This window comes from Callorhinchus milii, unplaced genomic scaffold, assembly GCF_018977255.1.
Source record: "Callorhinchus milii isolate IMCB2004 unplaced genomic scaffold, IMCB_Cmil_1.0 Scaffold2, whole genome shotgun sequence".
NCBI lineage: Eukaryota > Metazoa > Chordata > Chondrichthyes > Chimaeriformes > Callorhinchidae > Callorhinchus > Callorhinchus milii.
Window position 1 is genome coordinate 74,913,642 of NW_024704743.1, and position 25,111 is coordinate 74,938,752.

General features: G+C 40.4%; 1 protein-coding gene across 1 annotated transcript in view; it reads left to right on the top strand.

Moving 5' to 3' along the window:
* LOC103183385 (dnaJ homolog subfamily C member 13) overlaps positions 1 to 25,111 on the top strand; it is an 82,780-nt gene that overhangs the window by 30,239 nt on the left and 27,430 nt on the right. The window contains 11 exon segments of the mRNA XM_007900835.2: positions 1,562 to 1,657; positions 2,354 to 2,497; positions 3,583 to 3,600; positions 13,120 to 13,202; positions 13,884 to 14,037; positions 18,576 to 18,679; positions 18,771 to 18,930; positions 23,106 to 23,168; positions 23,310 to 23,411; positions 23,490 to 23,594; positions 24,824 to 25,026. Coding sequence (XP_007899026.2) covers positions 1,562 to 1,657; positions 2,354 to 2,497; positions 3,583 to 3,600; positions 13,120 to 13,202; positions 13,884 to 14,037; positions 18,576 to 18,679; positions 18,771 to 18,930; positions 23,106 to 23,168; positions 23,310 to 23,411; positions 23,490 to 23,594; positions 24,824 to 25,026 — 1,232 coding nt within the window.

The following is a 25,111-nucleotide window of genomic DNA, read 5'->3' on the forward strand; positions in this document are numbered from 1 at the left end:
CCCTCTCGTGAGCTAATTATATCTAATTTTCTAATACAATCCGCATCCTTGGAGTGGACTAGTCTTGATATTCATTACTTTGTTTAAAGTAGGAACCCATAACGGGAGAACTGGTGATATCCGAATTGAAACACTTAAGGGACTTAATCACTTAATCTCTGATAAACTACTATTTTCAGAAAGTTTTAAATTGAAATAGGATATGTCAGTATCCAATACCAGCAGTGAGAGTTTGAGGTTCTGCCTTTTGACATTTGGTCTCCTAAACCTACAAAGTAATAAATATCAAGAATAAGCCACTGTAATATCAGAGACAGTAGAAGTCTTGGTTTCCAGTTGAGAGTAGTTGTGTCAGATATGTTGTTGCTGGCATTTTGACTAGATTCTCATCTGGGAAAGCCCCTGGTTACTTAATTATTTGGCATTTTTACCAATTACTTGGCTGTAAATTACCAAGCAGTAAATAGGAACTGGTTGTTAGTCGATTGGCGAATCGCTTTTCCAGGGTTAAGAATTCCTTCAAAAAAAAAAAAAAAATCGGTCACTTCAACCCACTACTGTTTGTGGGACACTGCTGTCTGAAATGGACTGTCGTGTTTCACCCACAAAATATACAGTCAATTCACTTTACAGTATATTCTGTGAAGCGCTTTTAGACATCTTGAAGACATGATAAGGTGCTATATCAACTGCAAGGATTATTATTATTATTTCAGCAGGCTGTTCTATATATGGACCACTTCTATAAACAAAAAAAAAACTCTGTTCACTTTCCCTTATCTGAGCTTGAATCAACATCCAGAACAGGTTACCAAGAAGGGTGATGGAGGCTGGATTGCTGGACTGACTGCTTTAAGAATCGGGTTAATGTCAAAGTTATTGTTGATTGTCATTGGTAAAACAGCCATTGATCAACCAGCAGCTACTAATATGAACCTAATGTTGGGAAAAAGATCATTGACCATCTCCAGACTACAGCATGTTGTTGCAGACATTTTTTTCCCATCCTGGCTTTCTTTTGAATTCAGTGTATTCTTTACGAAAGTGCCTTGCTTGACCAGTTCTGCCTTTTGATGGTGGATTCTTAAATCTGGTGAAGGTCTGCATTTGCAAATCTATTAATTTTCCTGCAACCAGCAGTATTAGGTCCATATTGTAAATCAAAGTCCCTTGCAATCTAGGAAAAGTAACTATGGTGCTAAAATTTTGCCAGCTGGTTTGTTGTGTGATGTGGGTGAAAAATGTATTTAAAATGCAACCAAAGAAATGTACTTCTCATTTTAATAATGCCACAAATCCTCTGCAGAAATAAACCAAGTGTAAAATGTTTGACCAGTTATAGCTTATAACTGTAGCCATGCTCTCCAGCCAAGTTCAAACTTCAGTAGCTGTCTTAACTTCAAACCTTACTACTTCAAAGCTCCTCTCCGTTTCCCCCCTTCATTAATGCCTATTAACTTCTTATAACTTCCTAATGTCTTGGTTTTCTTGGTATGGCAATACTTTTTCCATTTCTCCCCACCCCTCCACACACCTAAAAATAATTTTCTTTTGTTTTCAGCCAACAGGTTTGCTGGCATATCTCGATAGCACAGAGCAAGTACCAGAAAAAGACATTGACAGGATGCACATCAGGGACAATGTAAAAATTGCAACGGTAAGTTGAAGGTTTATTTTTGCGATAGTGGTGCTGTGGCCATAATTTATGTGAGCATGGAGTGAGTTACTGGAGAGCAGCCAGTATTTCAGGGGTGCAGGAGAAGAGAAACTGGTCAATAATATTTCAGCTTGACTACAGTATTGGTTACGTGAAAGAGCTGTGCTTCCTTTAGGTTGAGAATATAATAATATAATCCTTGCATTTGATATAGCGCTTTTCACATCTTCTCGACGTCTCAAAGCGCTTCACAGAATATGCTGTGAAGTGAATGTATATTTGTGGGGGAACGCGGCAGCCAATTGCGCACAGCAATGTCCCACAAACAGTCGTAGATTGAAAATGACCAATTTATTATTGTTTTGGAGAGATTATTATTAGGCGTGTGGAGTAAGGAAACTTACCAAGGTTTCGCCGACACAACAAATTGCATTTATGCAGCATCTTTCATGTCAGGAGGTTGTCCCAAGCGCTGGAAATTTGAGGGTTTGAACCTGAGCTGGGGGCTGATCTGCGCCCTCTGAATTGAGCCTTTGAATTATTGAAACTAAATGAATAGAAAACTTTTTAGGTGCATATTTTTAAGCTTGCTTCATCCTTTTTAATTTTTTCTGCAATCGTGTGCTCCAGGTTTCTAATTCATTTTGTGCAAGAACCATAGATGTTTAAATGTACATTTCCTTTTGAATTCAATAGGATCAGTATGGTAAATTCGGTAAGGTCCCAGACTGGCAACGACTAGCTGGAAAAGCCGCTAAAGAAGTAGAAAAATTTGCCAAAGAGAAGGTTGATTTGCTTCTGTTGCACTGGAGAGACAGGATGGGTATTGCTCAAAAGGAGGTAAGGGGAGTTTAATTATACCACTGTATATTAGCTGTGAAATGTCCTGCTTGGTCTCGGATATTTTTAATACAGTATGTGAACAAAATAAACATTCTTGTATTGTGTGTAAACTAAATAAAATTCACCTTACAAAATGCAAATGAGATTTGCACCCAAATTCTTATTTATCCCCACTACTTGAATTATAATGTATTACTTAAATGCCATCATATTGTTTGGATGTTGCCTTTTGAGAGCTTGGTGTTTTGTACTCACTTTGGTCAGATATTTACATGGACTTTCATAGTACTATTTCTTTCCCTATTCTGCCCCCAAAAAAGCAACAGTTAGGAATTTTGCTATTCTTACCTTAAGAAGTATTCTTATGCTCAAACAAGCAGTTGATGTCATTTATAAAAAAAATGCATTGTGAAGTTTCAAAGTCTTATTCAAGATTTCAATCAGTTTTGACATATGGTGTCAGTTGCTTGAGAATTCACTATCTCAAACTGCCTAGTCATTCTACCAGAGGGAACTATAATAGAAAATGCAGATGCAAATTGCTATTCACAGGGCATTGATATATGTGGATAATGCGTAAAACAAAAAGTATCAATAATAATAATCCTTGCATTTGATGTAGCGCCTTATCACGTCTTCATGACGTCCCAAAGTGCTTCACAGAATATACTGTAAAGTGAATGGCCGTTTTTTTAAAAAAATAATGTGCTGAGGATGATCATGTAGTCTTTAAGCCTGTGTCCATATTTCATTGAAACGAATCCATGTTTTATTGAAACCAATCCTATAAATTGAAGGATTGGTGTATTTGAAATTTGTTTTAAGAATGCTGTGTTATGGTTAACTGGTGTTTGCAGGCAGTCACACTTTCAATGTAACATTCTGGTATTTAATGATGTGGATCTTCATTGGAAGTTGGATGTGTGGCTTCAGTTATGACATGATAAAACTGGCATGGCTTGGTGTTTTTTCTTGCAATATGGCAGCAAATAAATACTAACCAATGCCGTTAGAAATGTTGGTTTCCTCTTTGCTTTAAAGTTTACTTTGGCTTTCTTTTTATTCTTGCTGTCAAACAAAAGCAGGACAGGAACAGTCTGGTAAGTAGAAGCTGTTTTCTTGAGTTTGTTGACCTTGCTTGTTGTCCTATCTCCTGCCTGTCTTCACTTGGTGGTGTTGTGGTGTAATACATTGGGCTGGAGTTTCTGTCGTGTTATTCTGGGATGATGTTTAAACCTGTAGGTAATCTTATATTGTAAAGAACAACTGCAATCAGGATAAGAATTGGTCTGGCTTTCACCTTTTCATCTCTTTCTTTCCACCCACCAAAAATCTGCACGAAGCAACAAAACTATGGGAAATGTAACAGTGACATTTCTACCTGTTTTTTCCCATGCTAGATTATTGCTGTTTTTTTTTGATGGGTGGCGGGGCAGTTAAGTTGTTTCTTGTTCACCTGGCCAATGCTAGTGTTCGCCTACAAATGTCGACAACTACACTTCACAAGACTGGCAAAGAGGGAGCAAGGCAGAGTGATTAAAGCAGGCAGAGTTTAGGGTTGATGTGGCTCAAGGCACAACTGCCACCGAAAGCATTGATGTTTTGAATCAATTGCATTTGTGAATAGTGGCGCTGGGGAGACCAGCAAACAACAACAAAATTACATTTATAGAGCGCCTCTCACGTCGGGAGGAGGTCCAGAAGGACATTGGAGAAATCCAGACAGCAGGTGATGAAAGCGTAACTGAGAGTTTTAGCGATGTTGAGTATGGTTGGACGTGGGTGGTGTGGTGGTGGAGGAAAGCGGTCCTGGTTAGTTACTGGATGTAGGGTAGGAAGCACAACTGGGTATTGAGCCAGAAGCTTAGGTTGCAAACAAGTGCTGGAAGTCTGAGGGATAGGCAAGGGAAATTAAGGAGGTCAGAACTGCAGGTGAGAAGAAGTTGACAGGAGCCAAAGAGGTATAGCTTCCGTCTTATACATGTTCCGCTGCAGAAAGTTGGTGCTCATCCAGGCCTTGATGTCTGACAAGTAGACAGAACATTGGTGGACCGTGGATCATGGCTAGAGGAGGAAAGGTTGATTTGGATGTCATCTGCATGCGTGTGGAATTTGACCCCGTGTCTGACAATGATACATACCTCTAGTAGGGAGATGCAGTACATTCTAAATCTGGTTTATTTGACTAATGCTTTGCATAGCTGTGCTCTGAGATAGTAAATTTAAGATCAGTTTGTTTTTCCTCTAAATCCTCCTTGACTACTGTTTTGGTATAATTCAACTTGACTGAAGTTGGCTGAGAAAAAAAATGATGGATTCCTTACTGTAGATGGTAATATTTATTATCTGAATGTTAGTTTTCTCGTATTCCAAATTTCCCAATATACAATTGGTGAGGGGAAGATTGCTAGTCTGCAAATTGTTATATGCTGCCAGGATTAGACATATATTCCACTGTTTGGAATATTGATTGGTATTCAGTGGTTATATTGTATTAAATGAATGAGGAAATACAATGTCTGCCTGTTGTTTTCTTGGTTACAAATGTCCCACAATCCCAGGATCTGTTGACTTAATTCCTTTTTGTGTAAAGCAAAACTGATTGATTTGTTAGAAAAATGGAAAGTAGAAATGTTAAGCCCCTGAAGGATCTGGATCTAGTGTTTTCTAGATTATGCTAAGAATGAGGACTACTTCAGGCAGTATAAAAGTGTGTATTCTAATGAAAGGCTTTCGTTCCTTTCAATAAATTCAAGCATTTAAGTCTAGATTGAAAGGAATGTTTTATTAACTGTGTAACACAGGAACCATATTGAAACTGGCAATGTTACTAGGTTAATCCAAGCTAACCGCATGGACTCGTATTGCCTCACAAAGCAAGTGATGTTAGCAGCAACCTAATGACCTGGATTTTGGCCACATTGGAACTCATTCATTTGATACAGTATAACTAATGTGGGTCTGATCTTGTGGAGCGCACGTCCCATGAGTTTCTGGAACTATTTAGTGATTTATTCTATTAATTTAATGTTGCAAGGCATTGTGGTGATTGTAAGATTGCTTTGGAAGCAAACATATAGCTGGTATCATGCAACACAGTAATATGATCTTGAGTATCCCATTGGAGGAAGATTTTAATATTGGAGAATTAGTATTTCAGTTAACTGATGATTATAAAGGAATCCCATGTTTTTCTCCATAATCCCTAAAAATGCTTATTTTCCATCCATCTATCTCTTTTGTACTCAAAGTTTTCTGATTTCACTTTTAACTGGCACTTGTTTTAAATTCCACGATCGGAGAGTCTCCCTATCTGACATATCAATTTGCCTGAATTAAATAGCCCTCAACTCTATGGAATATATTAAGCTTATCAAGATCCTATTCATTGCTTGCATCCTTTTGGTAGACTTTTCTATTAAAAAAAACTTGCCATATGTTGTTATTTTATTGTCTCTTGATTGGAAATATTCCATCCCTTCAGAGAATGTTGGGCACTGAGGGTGACACTTTCAGCACCTAGTTCAGGGCTTCCATATCTAATCGCCTGCCCATTGCTCAAGGTGTTTTGATTTCAGTAGAGCAGCTTTGAGGTGCTTTGGCATTTGGTAATTTTGACAAATTATACTTAATATAGTGTAAACTACTAGGGGGGAGTGGATTACATCAAGCATTTCTTAGAATTTTTGGTGATTTGCAGTTTTTCTGACCTATAAGTGTTATGAAACGTCCTGATAATGGTTTCATATTTGTAGATGTTTCCAGACATGGGTTTTGTTTGTAATATTGGAAGTTTGAAATACAAGTTGCATTTGAATTTTTTTTTCTGTCGCGTACAAAGCATAGGCCTTTATGCATAGTAGTTCCATTGATGTGCCTGGCTTTGAAAATTAATAGGTGGTATGAATTGGAACTAGACTACAGATATTATTGTTGTATTTTAATTTATTGTTTATCCTCCATATATGCCAATGGATTGGCCCAGTTGCCTAATGAGGTGCTGTTGCAACGACCAAGTACCTTGCATTCCTGGTCTACTCCCATGTTCACAATCCTTTATCTGCAATTTCTCAGTAATACCTCAAGATCCTGGTGGAATACAATTCAGTCAATTCCATTACTTTTTTTTCCACATTTGTTTTGCCCAGAATATTTTAACAAAATATTGTTTGAAAAATTAAAATCTCTGTACAAGATATTGTGTTTAAAGGGAGCATCTTATGGTTTCTCGTCATGACTTTCCATCAGTATACATATATAGGTTAAATTACAATTGGCAATAAACTACAATTGTGGAGTCCTGTAGCTCATGGTTAGAGCACTCGCCTCACAAGCGAGAGACCTGGGTTCGATTCCTGGCAGGGTGAAACCTTAGGCAAGTTTCCTTACTCTACACACCTGATCATAATCCCTCAAGAAAAAAAGCAATAATAAATTGGTCACTTTAATCCACAACTGTGTGGGGGACACTGCTGTATGCAATTGGCTGCCGCAATTCGCCCACAAATATACAGTCAATTCACTTTACAGTCTATTTTGTGAAGCGCTTTGAGACGTCTTGAAGACGTGAAAAGCGCTATATCAAATGCAAGGATTATTATATTATGTTGAAAAATATATAGATGTAATTTAGTCTAATCTAGTCTAATTGTGAGCCAATTATTAGTGCAGGGAATAATTTATTTTGCAGGTTAGTCAGTTGGAATATTTTCCTCTTTCCCAAAATAGTTATCGACATGCATCTTAAGTGTTTTCAGGAAGAAGTCTGATATCTTGGCATACTCTGAGTTCTGTGTACCAAATAGATACAGTTTTTATGCAAATAAAATATTGTGGAAAAGCTAGGAGCTTCTGCATTTTGAGCATTGACAGAAAAGGTTCTCTACATGTACCCCAGCAAATATGGCTTGATCTTAACCTACGAATGCAATTCTATAATTGTACTAAAAAAAATTAAAGAAGGAATACTCAACTTTCTGATAGAAAAGCAATTAATTTGGGATTTTATTGTTAAAAGTAAATTCCATGAACCTGACATGTGATGGCTGAGAGATGGAATGACAGTACATTCCTGATAACTTAACCATGGCTTAATTTGTCACTATTACTTAAATCATGATGTCAATATCCTGGCCATATTTATTTATCTGTTTGTACATATGCCTCACTCACCATTCTAGATAACTTGTCATTGGGCCGTTTTACCTTAGTGTGATGAGAAGCGCTTTGAGAAGTCTCAAAGACAAGACGCTATGTGAAATGAAAGGATTATTATTAAGAGTTTACTTTAACTACTGTACAATGCTTAGTTTCTTTGTTCTCTTCAGTCTCACTATCTCTCTGCCCAAAACTCTCTTACGTTGTATCTGGTTGCTTTTTGTCTCCAATTTTATTGATTTATCTTCATGTTATTTGATTGATATATACATTTCTAATTCTATCCTGTATACTCTCTTGTTTCACATGGAGCACCTTTTCAAATATACCAATTTTTTCATGTATTCTGTATGCAACAAAGCAAAATGTCTTGATTTTCTGAGCTGCTAGGATGTGGCAAACAAGCTGCTAATTCTCTGCAAGTTTCAGAATCGAGAGGAATTTATTTTCCTTCACAACTGTGCATATTTGTGTCGGCGTCTACTTGGTCAAACTGCATTTTTGTTTATCGAGTATTGGAATGTCTGTTGGTAGCGAGCTGAAAGCCATCAGTAGTAAGATTCAAGCGGGATTTCTGAAATGTCTTTAGTCAGAGAATAACTTTCTGTTGTCCATAGTTTTTAATGTTGAATCCAGTTCCTTTTGATTAGTAAATCCTTTAAATGCAGCCATTTTTAAAATTATTTTTTGGATGATACTTTAAACTGAGGCCCAATCTGCCTGTTCAGGTGGATGTTAAAGATCCCATGGTACTGCTTGAAAAGAGAAGGGAGTTTATCTCAGGCTTCTGGCCTGCAATCCCCCAAATAAAATGATCATTCACTTCTTGGCAGTTTTGTGGAGCACTCCTATGTGCAAATTGGCTGCTGCATTCACCCAAAATAAGGTCACAATGCTTTAAACTATAACCTGTTTGGGATGTCCTCTTGACATGAAAGGCACTATATCAAATGTAAGGATTATTATTATTGCTCATAATTCTGGTTAGTCCACATTCTAAAATTCCTCTGATGAAATTTTAGAATTCAGAATTGGTTTGGCTTTAGCTCAGATGTGAAAGCTTTACATTTGAGTTGCAATTGAAAAATGTAGTTCTTCATCTCAACTCATGTATTTATGCACAATCTCAGGAAATTGAGAAATCAATTTTGGTGGCATTTGAATTTAAATGCAACAGTTATTCAAGGTGTTGTACCTATCTCTAGCCAGGAATGCAGAAAATCTACAAATAGAGCTCTGCAAAAAAAAAAACTGAGTTAGGGTTACCTCTACTGATTCTCCAACTTTTTTTTCTTCTCTTGCTATCGATTTTTATCTCATGATTTCTTTCAATTTTACTTTCAGCCATCAATCTATTTTTGTTCTGGATTTCCTACATTTACCTAATATTTCAGTGCTCCTGTACATATTTTTTGCTGTGCAGCCAGCAGGCTGCCATTTCCCTTGTTCTGTTCCTGTCAAAGGAACTTGCTGGCACATGGAGGGGAACTAAACTGAACCTCAAACGAGAGGTTGGAAATCTGTCATCATTTTACAAGTTGACCATTGGTGAGATACACACAATTTCCTAACATGCACACAAATCTGATTAGAGCATCAAATATTTTGGATTTTTCTGTTGAATAGCTTTTTCTTCTGTTAAATATTGTAGCTCCTTCAACTGACTTTTTATATATTTATTTTAATGCATACCCCAGAAAGTATCAAATCTTGCACCATAGCATAAGGTACAAAATATATTTTTGTCGAAGCAAATCCATTAAATCCATTAAAGTGCTTTAAACTGATTTTAAAGGCTGCACGGGTACTCAGAAGCTATAAGTTGAAAAGAAGAATCAATGAATGTTTGTGTTGTTGAGGTTTTGAATCCCTGGCTGTAAGTGATCTTTTGGGCAGCTGCAAGTGGTAATTTAAGTAGGCTGAAGAACGGATATGAAATTGCTCTGTGCTATTCTTCCTTTTCTTTCTCCCTGGAATAGCATAGCTGGGATGTCAGATGAAAGGTTCGAACCAGTGGTGTTAGGTTTGCAATATAAAAGCTAAGAGTTGGAGGGACTTGCCTGGGAGTGGGAGATTTACAAATCATAGTATAGTGAGAGTTCACTGAGAGATAATTGGAATAGATTTGTGTATACGTAGTATGAATGTGTGAAACATTGGGTGTAGAGATCAGATCTAAGTAGCAGTTACTTGGGGGGAACGTCATAGTTTTTATTGGAAATTTTCCTTCATGCAAAACACAATGGAACTGAATATCCTTGGATATAAAATTTCAGAATAAAAAGGAAAAGAATAAGGGGAGGAAGATAGAATTAAGGTTATGATTATAACATTGGAAAGGAAGGATATTGTAAAAGTTATGTCAGGCAATGTAAAGATTGAAGCAAGAACTAAATTGCCTAATCCCATTACACACCACCCAGTAGTAGAAAGAAATAGAAGAAGAAAATTGTAAACAATTCTGAGTTTTCCAGAAATCAAACTAATAATGGGAGATTTTATATCGAGGTAGACTGGGTTGGGAGTAAGTTGCTAGGCAAGATGAGTAGCAAATCATAAAATGCAACAGCTGAGAATTGGACCCAAGCAGTGGGTTGGAATTAGGAAGGGTGGAGGGCAGGAAAGGTAGGGGTAAGAACTGTTTTCTGGATCAGCCTGCCAATGCCATTGTCAAAGCCATGAACAGAGTCCAATATGGATTCATTAGATGCTACGTAAAATGGTTATGGGGGGAAAAAAATAGGTCCAAGGTCACTGTCAAAGCAGGTTAAGACAGGGATTGAACAGTATTGTAATGAACTTTTTTGATGATAGGTAGTAGTCTGTCATTGATGAAATTAAGTTGCAGTAAAATAAGCTAGTCACAAAGTGCAGTGTTTGCACAAACAAAGGGTTATCTCCACACGACCTAAAAGCAAATTTCTGATTCTTCTATAATTGGACAATCTTTTTTCCAGGCCTTTACTAAATAACTTTGGGTTATTGATAGATGGTGCCTTGGCACTATAGCTAAAGTTCTTCAACTTTTTACAGGGCAAGGATCTGATGTCTAATGGTGCAGAAATAAATTTCCCTTGATAGGCTTCTTGGTCTAGAGTGCTGACATTAAGATCTTGGATATTGCTGATGTCCGCTTGTTTTTAAGGCTCAAATAGGGCCAAATTACCTGAACCAGATGTACCAGAGATTTCAGTGTAGTCCCTTAGCTGAATCATTGGTTCCAACAGAAATATCTCGGCAACAAAGAGGTAAGATTAGCTTTGGGAAGCAAATGAACAGATTAGCTATCAATTTAAAATGTATGCTTCTGTGCTGAACATTGCTGGTCCGGTCTGACCGTACTTGTCTTTAAATCGTGTTTATCCTTGGGGCATTTTTGTTTAGATATGCCTGGGTTGTTTGGGAAACAATACTTTCTAGTGTTTGTCATTCTGATGTGAAAGGCGCTATACAAATGTAATTTGTTGTTTTGTATGATTGTATGGTGGACATTAGCTACTAATGATCATGTTTGGGTCTATCCTTACTTGTCATCTTTTCAGCTTAAGTAAAACTTCCATCAAAAATGTATTGGTGTGCCCAGAGACTGTCCTTCTTCCACTTTGTTCTGCCATTTAGTTTAAAGTTAATTTGTGAAAGTGTAAGTCAACATTAGTTGCAGTATAGATGACTAATCTTAGTGGAAGCTCCTAAGAAGTCCCCTTTTCATCCCAGGTTTCACAGTGATATTTGCCTTTTTGTTCAGGTAGATCTTAAAGATCCCATGGCACTATTCAAAATAAATATTCGAAAAATACTGCTTATAGGAAATTGCTGTGTTCACCCTACACTACACAGTACAGCCACTACACAGAAATCCTGTGAAGTGCTTTGATACATCCTGATGTGAAAGGGACTATATCAAATGCAAATATTATACTTCTAAATTACAGGACTCTGCACTCCTTGAATGGATCCAAGAAAAAGTTTCAAAAGGAAACCTCATTAACCTTCAGGACATTTTACAAATAAAATAGCTGCATTTCTAATGCAGTGGGAAAAATTGCAAATTCCATCAATTTTTAGGAAGGTCTAGGCTGTTTTGAGGTATAACTTGTTTGTTCAAATTCTTTCTACAAATGGGGCAGAAAAAGGGAGCCATTGGCATTATGTACCTATTAAAATTGTACTCTTTACAGGAGCCATAGTAATTTACCATTGAGAAACACAACTCCGTTCTTTCTTTTGGCAATAATTTGACTAGTGTGCAGAACCTTGCACCATTTTTACTTTTTGTTCCAGTTCAGCAGAGTTTTGCGGAGAAGTCTTCAATTTCTGACAAAAACACATTTCTTGTTCTAGCACCCTCTACTGGTTTGAGATAGTTAATTTTCATGGCAAAATGTCTGGATATTGAACTTGTTATCCTAAATCTAAGGTCTTAAATATTCCTTTTTGCAGGAATTTATCTCTTGGAAGAAGCGCTTATCCCTCTTGATCATTGTGGAATCACCTAAACAATGTCATTTATAATTTCTCAGGATATTTCACTTTCTCTGGGCACCTTATTGGCCAATATTCAAGTTGTCCCAGACTACATTTATATCCTGGCCAAATCAAGTAGTATCCCTTGTCCCTTTTACTAATTGTCTGTTTGGGTTTGCACTGTTCTTCTTGACACATTAACACTTAAGGTATAAGGCACTGTGGCATAATCCATTCCTGTGGAGGGTAAACACTCTCTGATTTGGTATGTGAATAACATTTAATTTTGAGAATGTAAATGTTCTCAATTGAAATGAAAAAAACTGATCAATATAGAAGGTTTTTCTGTGGTATTGGGATAGATAATATAATGTCATGAATTGAGAATATTTTCAATGAGCATGGTTTTGGGCATGTAGAGGATAAACTATTCAGAAAAAATACCTATTTGAGTAGGTAATATAGCATTGCACTTGAAGAACTATGTAAATGAGCTCTTGATCAACTTTAACTATTTTGTACAATTCAATTGGCACTTCTGACGCAAGTTGATATTCAATGAAGCTGTGTTTGGGACTGGAAGGTGTTTGCAGGGTTATGGGGAGAAAGCTGGTGATTGGGGTTAGTGAAAGTGACTTGCTCTGTCAAGGAACTGGCACAGACTCGATGGGCTGAATGGCCTCCTGTGCCGTAACATTCTATGAATCTATGAATGAATCTATGAAGATGGGGCATTAAATTGTTTTCTTAGCATTTTAAAATGTGTGCAGCCTTTAAATGGAGTTGTTGCTTCATCTACTAGCATGCAAGGTTATTTTGTGCAGTGTATCTGTATATTGTAGAATTTGACTGTCTTTAATTATTACAAGGTAATCTGGTGGTGTGGATGTAATATATTATATATAGTAAAACTCACATAAGTCATATCAGTTGGGACCATAATTTTAATTTTCTTATTTAAAAACTAATTTGTTTAAAAGCTATTTCATTTCTTGTAGAATCCAAACCAAAAACCAGTTGTTTTGAGAAAGAGACGACAAAGGATTAAAATTGAAGCTAACTGGGAACTCTTCTACTACAAGTAAGGCCTTTGCAGTTTTGTTTGCTTGTACTAATCCTTCAGATATCTCATGACTGTCGGATTTTGCTGTGCACAAATGGGTGCCATGTTGTCGGCAAGTTATCACTATACCTGATACCAATTACATATGAATCATTTGAGATCTTTCCAAATTACTGATTCTATTACTGTCACAGGTGTCACAATGGGTCAGTTGTGAAGGACTTATCATAGGAGCTGCTCTTTGAAGTGTATAGATGGTTTGGTAGGCAAATTTGGTAGCCAATCTTCATAAGCAATGTTACACAATGACCGATCAATCATTTGTTTGAAATTTGGCTGGGGAATTGGTACCTTGCAATTTAAGAGTGCACTGATGATGGATTCTAGTAATTTTTTCATTGCTGATTTTAAATTCGCCTGACTGCGGATAAATTGCTTCTTTCTCTCTTTAATAATTGTATTTTTTCTACTTTTAATCCTTTGATTTTAACACTGAATTTATACAGTTGTGGAGATTCTGTGATAACTCCATGGAAAGAGAGGATAATTTAATCTTTGCCCTGGTACAAATACTTTATTTAAAATGGATTACGTTGAAATGTTACTTTTCCCACCCTTTAAGATTTTTCATTTAAAAAAACTAGTCTAAATTGTATGTTTTAAATATCTTGCAAACTGATATTTCCCCCCCTCTTACAGATTTCAGATGGATCATGCCAAGTCCAACTTGATTTGGAATTACAAGACAAGAGAAGAATTGAGAGATGCATTTGAGGCGGAGATGAGGGCATTTAACATTGACCGAGAACTTGGTAGCGTTAGTGTCATTTCTTGGAATCACCAAGAATTTGAAGTAAGAAAAATTTAATTGCTGTCCTAGTTGAAGTTTGTAACAACCACAGCAACTTGCATTTATAGAGTCCTGTGGAGTCCTGTAGTTCAGTGGTAGAGCACTTGCCTCTCAAGCGAGAGACCTGGGTTCGATTCCCGGCAGGGCGAAACCTTGGGCAAGTTTCCTTACTCCAACATACGCCTGATAATAATCCCTAAAGAAAAAAACCAATAATAAATTGGTCACTTCAATCCACGACTGTTTGTGGGACACTGCTGCGCGCAATTTGACTGCCGCATTTCGTCCACGAGTATACAGTTAAGTCACTTTATAGTATATTCTGTGAAGTGTTTTGAGACATCTAGAAGACGTAAAAAGTGCTATATCAAATGCAAGGATTATTATTATCTAGTGCCCTTCATGCAGGGCAGCCTCAGAACATAGAAGTGGTGTAGCCTTACGCTGAGCCGGAGGGAGGGAGGAGGTGACCGTAAGCAGCAATAACAACAACTTGGATTTATATAGTGCCCTCCACGCCAGACGGCGTCTCACAGTGCTTCACATTAACGGATCCCGGGGCTGAGCCAGGGGGAGGGGGATGAAGGTGACCAAAGGCGCGGTCGAAAAGAGAGGTCTTCAGCCGAGACCTGAAAATAGGAAGAGAGGGCGCGAGGCGAAGGGAGTGAGGAAGGGAGTTCCAGAGCATTGGGGAGTAGTGGCTGAAGGCACGGCCGCCTATGGTGGAGTGGAGGATTCGGGGGACAAGGAGGAGGCCAGACCTGGTGGAGCGAAGACAACGGGCACTATTGTGAGGAGAGAAGTCAGAGAGATAGGGGGGGTGCAGAGGAGTGAAGGGATTTGAAGATAAGAGTGAGGATCTTGAAGTCGATCCTCTCTGGGACAGGCACCCAGTGCAGTCTGGCAAGGACTGGGGTAATCGGGGAGCAGAGTTTGGTGCGGGTAAGAATGCGGGCGGCAGAGTTTTGGATTGATCTGGATTTTATGAATGGTAGTGGAGGAGAGAGACCGGCGAGGAGGGCATTTGAATAGTCCAGCCAAGAGGTGACAAAGGCATGGACCAGGGTTTCGGCGGCTTTTGGAGTGAGGTATTGGCAGAGACGGGCGATGCGTCAGAGGTGGAAGAAAGCGGTGCTGGTGAGGGACCGGATGTGGGGGAGGAAGGATAATTGGAGTTTGAACCTGACGTCTAGGTTTGTCGTGGAATAAAACCATAGACCACACAAACAATGAACAGTAATCAGTACAGGCTTTATTACAAGCTTAATTACAAGCTTACCGGTAAAGGGAAGCACCCAATCAGGTTCCCAAGTCATCCGAGATGGTACTTCCACCGAGTGAATAAGGACAAATCTTATATCTTGTCTGATTATGCGGCATTTTACAACCGATCATAATTCCTTACTATAACCCGTGACAATTCTGCAGCATTTTTACATCCAATTATAACAATGAACAGTTTTCCTTTGTCTGCTATAGTTTCACACACTCATATCAGTCATGTGATCTTACCCAACCCTGAAGAGTGGAGCCATCTGGTTTTAAGCAATCATCTCTTCTAGTCTGGGAAAAGGTTAGAATGTCTGAGACTTTGTGTAAAGACCTTGAATAAGACCACTGTATAAGACTATGTGGCAACACTGTGTACATGCTTCAATTATCTATCACGTGAACCAACCATGTACGTCGTCAGGGTCGTATAACCTTTGTAGGCTGATGGTACATTTAGTGTCACCTTCCACAGGTTGCGTACGGGTTCGGAGAATTTTTAGGGGGAGGACGGGTAGGTGGAGGAAGTGAGAACCATGCGATTTTAGACGTTGACGAGAGCCAAAGAGTATGGCTTCCATCTTTCCAAAATTACCTGAAGGAAATTCGCGTTCATCCAGCTCCTGATATCTGACAGGCAGGCAGACAGTACATCAGGGACTGGGGGTCGCAAAGTGAGGTGGAAAAAGAGTTGGGAGTCGTCCGCATGCATGTGGAAGTGTACCCCATTTCTGCGGATGACATCCCCAAGAGGGAGCATATAGATTAGGAAGAGGGGGGGGGCCAAGGATGGATCCTTGGGGTACCCCGCAGGTAACCGGGTAAGAGCGGGAGGAAAAGCCGTTTGTGCAGATGTACTGCTGGCGGTTCGTGAGGTAGGACTCGAACCAGGCGAGTGTAGTCCCACTGACGTGGATGACAGAGGAAAGGCAGTGGAGAAGGACGGCATGATTGACTGTCGAAAGTGGCGGAGAGGTCCAGGAGGACAAGGAGGCAGAGGGAGCCCTGGTCACAGATAGAGAGGATGCCATTTGAGACTTTCACAAGTGCAGTCTCTGTATTGTGGGCAGGGAGGAAACCGGAGTGGAGTGGTTCGAAGAGAGAGTGGGAGGAGAGCTGTGCGCGAAGTTGATTGGCAACAACGCGTTCAAGGACTTTGTCAATGAAGGGCAAGTTTGAAATAGAGTGGTAGTGGCTAAAGTCGAAGCAAAGTCGAAGAGGAAGGTTTTCAGTTGTGATCTAAAAGCAGGGATGATGGGGGCATGGTGGAGGAATTGAGGAGCAGAGTTCCAAAGCTTCATGGCCTCATGGCTGAAAGCACGGCTGTTGATGGTGGCGAGGAAGGGATAAGCAGGAGGCCAGAGCCAGCTGAGCAGAGGTAGTGGGTTGTGGAGTGTGGAGAAAGCAGGTCAGAAGGTAGGGAGGTGCAGGGTGTGAAGGGATTTGTAGGCAAGAGAACGGATTCATTTCCAAATCCTCTCAGTGATGAACCAATGGAGCCTGGCAAGGACTGGTATGATTGGGGTTTAGTGTGGGTGAGTAGAACTTGTTCAAAACTCGTGTTATGTTTATGGATAGTGGAGACTGGCAAGGCGGGCATTGGAATAGTCAAGGTGGGAGGTGATGATGGTGTAGATGAAGGTTAATCTGCTTCAAGTCCACCTTGCTTTTAACCATTTGTGGAATCAATTAATAGATTAAACAAGGTAGTGAGTAGATGCTTGGAAAATCGAAAAGGATATGGTAGGAAGGCAGTGAGGTTTGATTACAAGAGGTGATGGAATTTATGTCATGGAATGGTGTGTTGCAGTTTCTGTGACTCAGCAGCATAACTTGTCTATTTGGATTTGGTATGAATTATTAGATCTGAGAAGACTTCTAGTATTGCCTACTTGGTTGCAATCAAATAAGTCATTATTTATGGTTGATCGGCCACAGTAAAGATATCGTGAGTGATCCGATGACCCAGATTCAGTTTAACGGTTAGTTAAAATCACTCTTGAATAACAAGGGGTATAAGCTCACCTAAAATTTGCCAGCCTTCACGTGTCCTTGAAACCCCCCTACCCTCTTATTGGTGTATAGTTCCACAGAGGTGGCTATCACTGGTATCTCTTCTCCTTAATTGCGTACGTTTCACAGGTACTTTCAGTCAATGGTAATCATCCATTTGGCCATTTTTCATCCATGTTAGGGGCATCACATCCATTCTCTAGGCTTAGTTGGTTTTGTATACACACGCACCAGGAACAACAAAATTACATTTATAGAGCGCCTTTCATGCTGGGAGGATGTCCCAAAGCGCTGAACAGTCAGGTGTCGGGGCCTGAGCATGGGGGAGGGATGGTGTAGGGGTGAGGGAAGGCAGAGAGGTGGGAGGGCAACTGAAGGCATGATCGAAGAGAAGGGTCTTGAGACTGGCCTTGAAGAAGGCAAGGGAGGAAGCGAGGCGAAGGGACCATGGGATGGAGTTCCAGAGTGTGGGGGCAGAGAGGCTGAAAGCCCGGCCACCGATGGTCGGGCGGGAGACATGGAGCAGGCCGGAGCCCATTGAACAGAGGGAGTGGGCAGGTTGGTAGGGAGCCAGCAGGTCAGAAAGGTAGGAGGCCATGGATGGCCTTGAAAGTGAGGACCAGGATCTTGAATTCGATCCTTTGGGGGATGGGGAGCCAGTGGAATCGGGCGAGAGTGGGAGTGATGGGGTCACGGAGCCTGGTGCGTGAGAGTACACGAGCTGCAGAGTTTTGAGATCTGTAGCTTATAAAGGGAAGAGTTGGGGAGGCCGATGAGAAAGGAGTTTCTGTAGTCGAGCCTTGATATGACGAATGTGTGGGAGAGGGTTTCTGCAGCCTGAGGGGAAAGGCAGTGATGGAGTCTGGCAATGTTGCGGATCAGAAATCACTGCATTTTGATAACGTTTTTTATATATAGTGTATATATATTCTACTTCTGTAGATGGTAGTGTACAGCAATGCCTGGCCTTTAGCCCGGCTTTGACTTGCTCCTTCCCTTACCTCTTTCGAGGTTGACCTCCATCCATCATCCTCTCTGACTATACTTTTGGCCATTTTTACTCCCTCACCTCAGGTGCAAACCCAGGACTGTCCAGTGCCTTGGGATGTCCTCCCAACATGAAAGCTGCTATGTGAATATATTTGTTACATCTCAGTATACTGCTGCATATTTGCTCTACTATTGTACATGACCTAGTGGACAAGATATGGTTCATCAATGGTGTGAAAATTCAGCATGTTTTTATTTTTATATATCAGGTTAAGTACGAGTGCCTTGTGGATGAAATCAAAATTGGGGATTATTATCTACGCCTTTTGTTAGAAGAAGATGAAAATGAAGAGACTGGTGCAATCAAGAGATCGTAAGACTTGTGTTCCTTCTGACATTGTTCTGCTTCATTACATTGCATGTTTTATCTTGCTCTTTTTCAATATGTGCATTTATTGTTACAGGTATGAATTTTTCAATGAGTTGTATCATCGCTTCTTACTTACCCCTAAAGTGAATATGAAGTGTTTATGTTTACAAGCTTTGACAATTGTTTACGGCAAATGCTATGAGGAAATAGGACCATTCAGTGATACAAAATACATTATTGGAATGTTGGACAGGGTGAGCATTACAAATCTTTCATATTTAATTTGTTTATAGCTTTACAAACTGAGCTGAGCTGCATATTAGGCCGTGTTCTTAGTGAAAATTATACTCTCTCTAAGATTGAAACCAAGGAAGTGCCTGACATATGGTTCTTCAACCGTTTCCCTCTTTCCCTTTGGTCCTACTGTACCCCTGTGTCTCCTCCACTGGAGCTAATCCTATTCCTAACTTCCTGCGCTTTCTCTACATGCTTTTTAGATGTTCAGTTCCCTTTTAAATGTTAAATGGCTCCTGTTGTTGAGATGTACTAATCATGGGTCTTTAATAGTTCTATGATTTTCAATGATGCTGCACCATTTCTGCCTGTTGCTGGGTATCTGCAGTGTTAATTCAATATTCATTGAATTTGTTTAAATGGTTGGCTGTAATTGAGAAAAATTATTGTGTTGGCACAGCGGACAAGTAATAGTAGGAGCATTCTGAACTATAGTCACTCTATTGTACCATTTCAATCTCCTTTAAATTTATAAAGCAAATTGTTCATTAGTTTATAGTTAGAGAAATGGCCAAAATATTGGGTAATTGGATAAGATTATATACCATTAAGGTTCACATGACCAAAAGCTGATATTTTCATCCACACAAATCTGTATTGCCAGATTTCTGGACATTGCACATTAATTCCACATTTCAAGACCTTTGCAGTTTAGGTTATTGTCAAAGTTAGTGTAGTTACCTAGGATAATTCATTCAGTAAAGTGTAGGGCATCAATATGTAGAGAACCCATCTAATTTTCCCACAAGACGTATTTTTGTATCCATCTGTAAGGCTGAACCTTGCTAATCATAAGGTTATGAACCATTTCCTCATGGGCTTATTCATGAAGAAATGGTACAGGGTCTTGATTGAGACCACTAATGAGATGATGATGAATATCAACAGGCTATTTGACCATGGAGGGCAGGCCATCACAGCCAAGCCTGATCCTATCCTTGCCCAGCCTGCACACCTTTAGCAGATGTCTGGATGGTGATGGAACAGGAAATATAGCTCATATTGTCCCATTCCAAAGCTTTTGGCATAGAGTATCAGCTTGTTCAACAAATTAGGATTCAACTCTTTCTAGTTGTATGAACTAGTGCTGCAACAGCCTTACTCACTGGGCTGTAGGGAATTTCTGTCCTTGAGGAATTCCAATGAGCTGGAGTAGTATTTGCCTTGACGTAGATTTGCCTTTCAATCAAGCCTGGTACGCAGTGCAGCTTCAGGCATATTGTAAATGCCATTAGACTGATTCGACATCCCGCAGCTCAATGATTCTTGTTGGAAGCAAGATTCTGGCTGAGTGCTTAGTGTTTTATGTGCTGTTTTACAGAAGGATGTGCATGATTTTGCTGTGCAACATTTTTCTTGAAATCTATTAATCTTTATTAATTGATCATTACATTTGCTACAGCACCTTTCACGTCAGGAGGATGTCTCAAAACACTTCACGATTATACTGTAAAGTGTATTGACAGTATTTTGTAGGTGAACACGTCACTCAATTTGCACGCGGCAATGTGCGACAAACAGCCTTGTACAATTTTATCTGGGGGATTGTTGAAGAAACTTTATTTTTTGAATTGCACACAGAAATGTCCCACAAACTGCTATGAAATTGAATGACCAATTTTATTTGCGGGATTGTCCGCTAGGACACTCGGAGAAACTCCCTTTTCTTTTTGAATATTAGAACAACTTGCATTTATATTGCGCCCCTCACGCAGGGCAGCGTCCCAGAGCGCTTATTACTATGAGATCTTTAGCATCCATCAGAACAGCCAGATGGTTTAATGTTTTATCCCTATAATACAGCACACCCCTAACACTGGATTGTCGGCCTCGATTGAGTGCAAAGTCCTGTCAAAGCTTGAACCCGCAACCTTCTGGCTCTGAGGCAAGAGTGGTACCAATTGAGCCAGATTGACTTGCATTGTAACTGAACTGATTGGCAGATGACCCCTGAGACACACTCCTTGTTCCCAGAATGTTGAACAATTTAATTGGCAACAGTTGCAAATTTAAGAGAGCACTCCTATCGAGTTAGCGAGGATCCATGAGGAAGGGATATGATGAGGACTGATGTGTGGTTAGCTAGTTCAGGGAACATGTTCACAAAAAGATTGCAGGGGTTGAGGGAGTCCTTTAAGAACTATCCTCTCCCGCACCAGGCCCTGTGACCATATCACCCCCATCCCCGCCCAGCTCCACTGGCTCCCCATCACTTAGAGAATACAGTACAATATCATAGTCCTCACCTTCAAAGCCTTCCACGGCCTTGCTCCTTCATACCTTTGTGACCTCCTAAACCCAAACCAATCTGTGCGCTCCCTCCACTCAGCGGGCTCCGGCTTGCTTCACGTTCCCCTTCCTTGCCCGCCTCACCATTGGTGGGTGGGCCTTCAGCCTCTCTGCCCCCAGCCTCTGGGATTCCATCTCACAGTCCCTCTGCCTCGCTCCCTCTCTTGCCTCCTTCAACAACAACAACAACAAGATTCCATTTATAAAGCGCCTTTCACGTCAGGAGGACGTCCCAAGGCGCTGCACAGTTGGGTTATGACCCGAGCAGGGGGGAAATGGTCAGGGTGAGGGGAGGGAAGGGAGGGAGCGAGGAGGGGGAAATGGTCAGGGTGAGGGAAGGGAGGGAGCGAGGAGGGGGAAATGGTCAGGGTGAGGGGAGGGAAGGGAGGGAGCGAGGAGGGGGAAGAGAGTTGAGAGGGGAGCTGAAGGCACGGTCAAAGAGAAAGGTTTTGAGACCGGCCTTGAAGGAGGAAAGGGAGGAGGCGGCGAAGGCACTGGGGATGGAGTTCCAGAGCCTGGGGGCTGAGAGGCTGAAGGCCCGACCACCGATGGTAGGGCGGTTGGGGCGGGGACGTGGAGCAGACCAGAGCCAGAGGAACGGAGGGTACGGGCAGGTAGGTAGGGGGATAGTAGGTTGGAGAGGTAGGAGGGAGCAAGGCCGTGAATGGCCTTGTAGGTGAGGATGAGGATCTTGAATTCGATCCTCTGGGGGATGGGGAGCCAGTGGAGGTGAGCGAGGATGGGAGTGATGTGGTCGCGAAGCCTGGTGCGGGACAGTACACGAGCTGCAGAGTTCTGAATGACCTGCAGCTTGTGGAGGGAGGTGGCAGGAAGGCCCATCTCAAGACCTTCCTCTTCAACCATGCCTTCGGTCACCCTCCTACCCCTATCTTCCACCCCTCCTGATCCCAACCACCAGGTCGGGTCCAGATCCCTGACTGTCCAGTGCCTTGGGATGTCCCCTTGATGTGAAAGTTGCTGTACAAATGTATTTTGTTGTTGCTATTTTGGTCAGGTGATTATCTCCCGCTCAGGTATACTTTGCCTTTCCATCATGCACAATAGTTCTGACCATTAATTTTCTGCCACATTCAATCTGATGATTCATTCATTGTTGTGTACTGTACCTACAGTCTATATAATTCTACGTTTGAAGATTTGCCTTTTTTTTTTGATTGACTCCATCTTGTACTGCTTTTTGCCTGAGTATTGCTCATTTGGCTTCCTGCTGACTTGTCTTTCTATCTCTGGTTGAAACCACCTCTAATTGTCAAATGCTTTGATATTCTGGGTGTTTTTACCATCTTTAAGAGCTTTAAGAATCCAAGATGATTCTTAACATGTTCACTGGAACACTAGCTGTGTCAATGTCTAAATTCTCCAGGTCAGCTGGAGAGTAGAATTTAATATAGTGTTATTAGCATTCCAAGCATGATGTGTAATTATATATTGTTGGGAGTAAGTATTGGGATGCGCAACAATTGGTGATGCTGCTTTTATGCAATTTTCTGCATCATTTATAATGTTTCCGTCAGAGGCTGAGTGCTCATCTGACCACACTTAGTTCAGACTATTCCCCTATTTGCATATCCTATTATAGAACTATGACTAACTGAGATTGGTATAATTATCTGTAGTAAGTTTATGTAACCAGTTATGAAAAAAAATTGAAATAATGCTGCACCAAATCAGTTGTGTTGATAAATTGTCCTAAAAGGATTTCACAAATACAGTTGATCCTAACACAATTCCATGATATTAAATCTACAGTTGTCTAAATTCATGCTGGTATCTCTTGTAAGGTTATATTCAAATTACAAATTATTTGCGAACTTTGCTTTTACAGTGCACAGACCGATTGGAGCGAGACAGACTCATTCTTTTCCTACACAAACTGATTCTTAACAAGGTAAGTATCATATGAGCAAAATTTCAAAGCTATCACTGTTGGTTATTGTGCATAATGTGGACCATTTACTGTCAGAAAGATCATTTAAAATGTGTTGCAAATTATGGTTCAAATGAAAATTGGAAATGTATAATTTTACAGAAAAATGTGAAGGAAATCATGGACTCCAATGGAGTTCGAATTCTTGTGGATTTGCTTACACTGGCTCACCTCCATACCAGCAGAGCTACTGTACCACTGCAGGTAAGGGCTGTTACCTCATGTAATCATGTTTTAAGAATATTTTATTTAAAAAATGATAATCCTTTTTCAATCTTTCAGAGCAATGTTATCGAAGCAGCACCTGATATGAAGAGAGAAAGTGAAAAGGAGTGGTATTTTGGCAATGCAGATAAAGAGAGACTTGGTCCTTATAGCTTTGAAGAGGTATATTTTGGGTTTGCAATTCTGTGGTAGTTGTACAGCATGAGTGAACCTTGTGATTCTTTAGGGTGCGGGGAGGTAAGCAAGGTCTCCTTGGGGCTGAGCTGGCTCCAAGATCATGCACTTTGCAGTAATGTTGGGACTCCAGCCAACCCTCTATGGTGGTCTTGGTGGTAATAATAATAATCCTTACATTTGATATAGCGCTTTTCACATCTTCTAGACGTCCCAAAGCGCTTCACAGAATATACGGTAAAGTGAATTGACTGTATATTTGTGGGCGAACGCAGCAGCCAGTTGCGCACAGCAGTGTCCCACAAACAGTTGTAGATTGAAAATGACCAATTTATTATTGTTTTTTTGGAGGGATTATTATTAGTTGTGTGGAGCAAGGAAACTTGCCCAAGGTTTCGCCCTGCCTGGAATTGAAGTCAGGTCTCTCGCTTGCAAAGCGAGTGCTCTAACCACTGAGCTACAGGACTCCTCAGTCGGGTGGGTCCACAGTTAAGGCACTGCTGATGGCACATTGATTCATTGGCAGGACTTGAAAGGACAGACTGGTTACCTGATGCAGTGATTCTTGCCATTCAGCTCTTGTTAACCCAGAGCTCTAAGTGTGAGGTTAGCACTAACTAGACAAGGTTGTCAGACAATGCTCTTGATGGCAAGCATTGCTGTTTTAGCTAGTTGAACTGCCGCATTACATCAGCACATTCTGGGGTCCCAAGCCTTACCTCTTTGCCAACCTGTGCTAATAGGGTGTCTCCCTCCAGAGAAAATGTGTATTCGATACACAGAGAATTTTTGTGTGCAGGTGGCATGTATGTGTGAAAAACTCAATGTAGTTTAGATACTTGTGTGTGTTAATGTGTTTCTGCATGTATCAGAAGCCTTGCTGATCAAAAAAAATCTTCCTGATTGGAGACCACTTAGTTGACGTAATATTTGCAGTCTTCTGCATCATTTATAACCTTTCCTTCATAAGCTCACCTGACCACACTTAATTCAGACTACTCCCTTGACAATTAAATGGAATATATTCAACCTCCTACTAGAGCAGGGCCAGCTAACTGCGGAACCTGTCTGGCTTGTGGGAAGACTGTCTGATCATCTTTAAACAGGAAGCCACATGTTCTGGGACTATACTCTAGTTTTTGTTTGTGAGAAATATATCCAAATATAAATAAATCAGTTTTTGTTTTATCGTGATTTTTTTCCTGTTTTCTGCCTAGATTCAGGAGTTTTGGAAAACGGGTGTGCTGGTACCAAAGACTCGTTGTTGGGCCCAGGGTATGGATGGCTGGCGGCCACTACAAGCTATTCCACAGCTGAAGTGGTGTCTATTAGCCAGCGGACAGGCTGTACTGAATGAGACTGACCTTGCTACTCTGATTCTTAACATGCTTGTCACCATGTGTGAATATTTCCCCAGCAGGTACAAAGCTTCTATTACACTTATTTTTAAAGCTTCAGAGGCAGTAATGACTTGTATAGTAAGCTTTTGAAAGCTGCTTTTTATT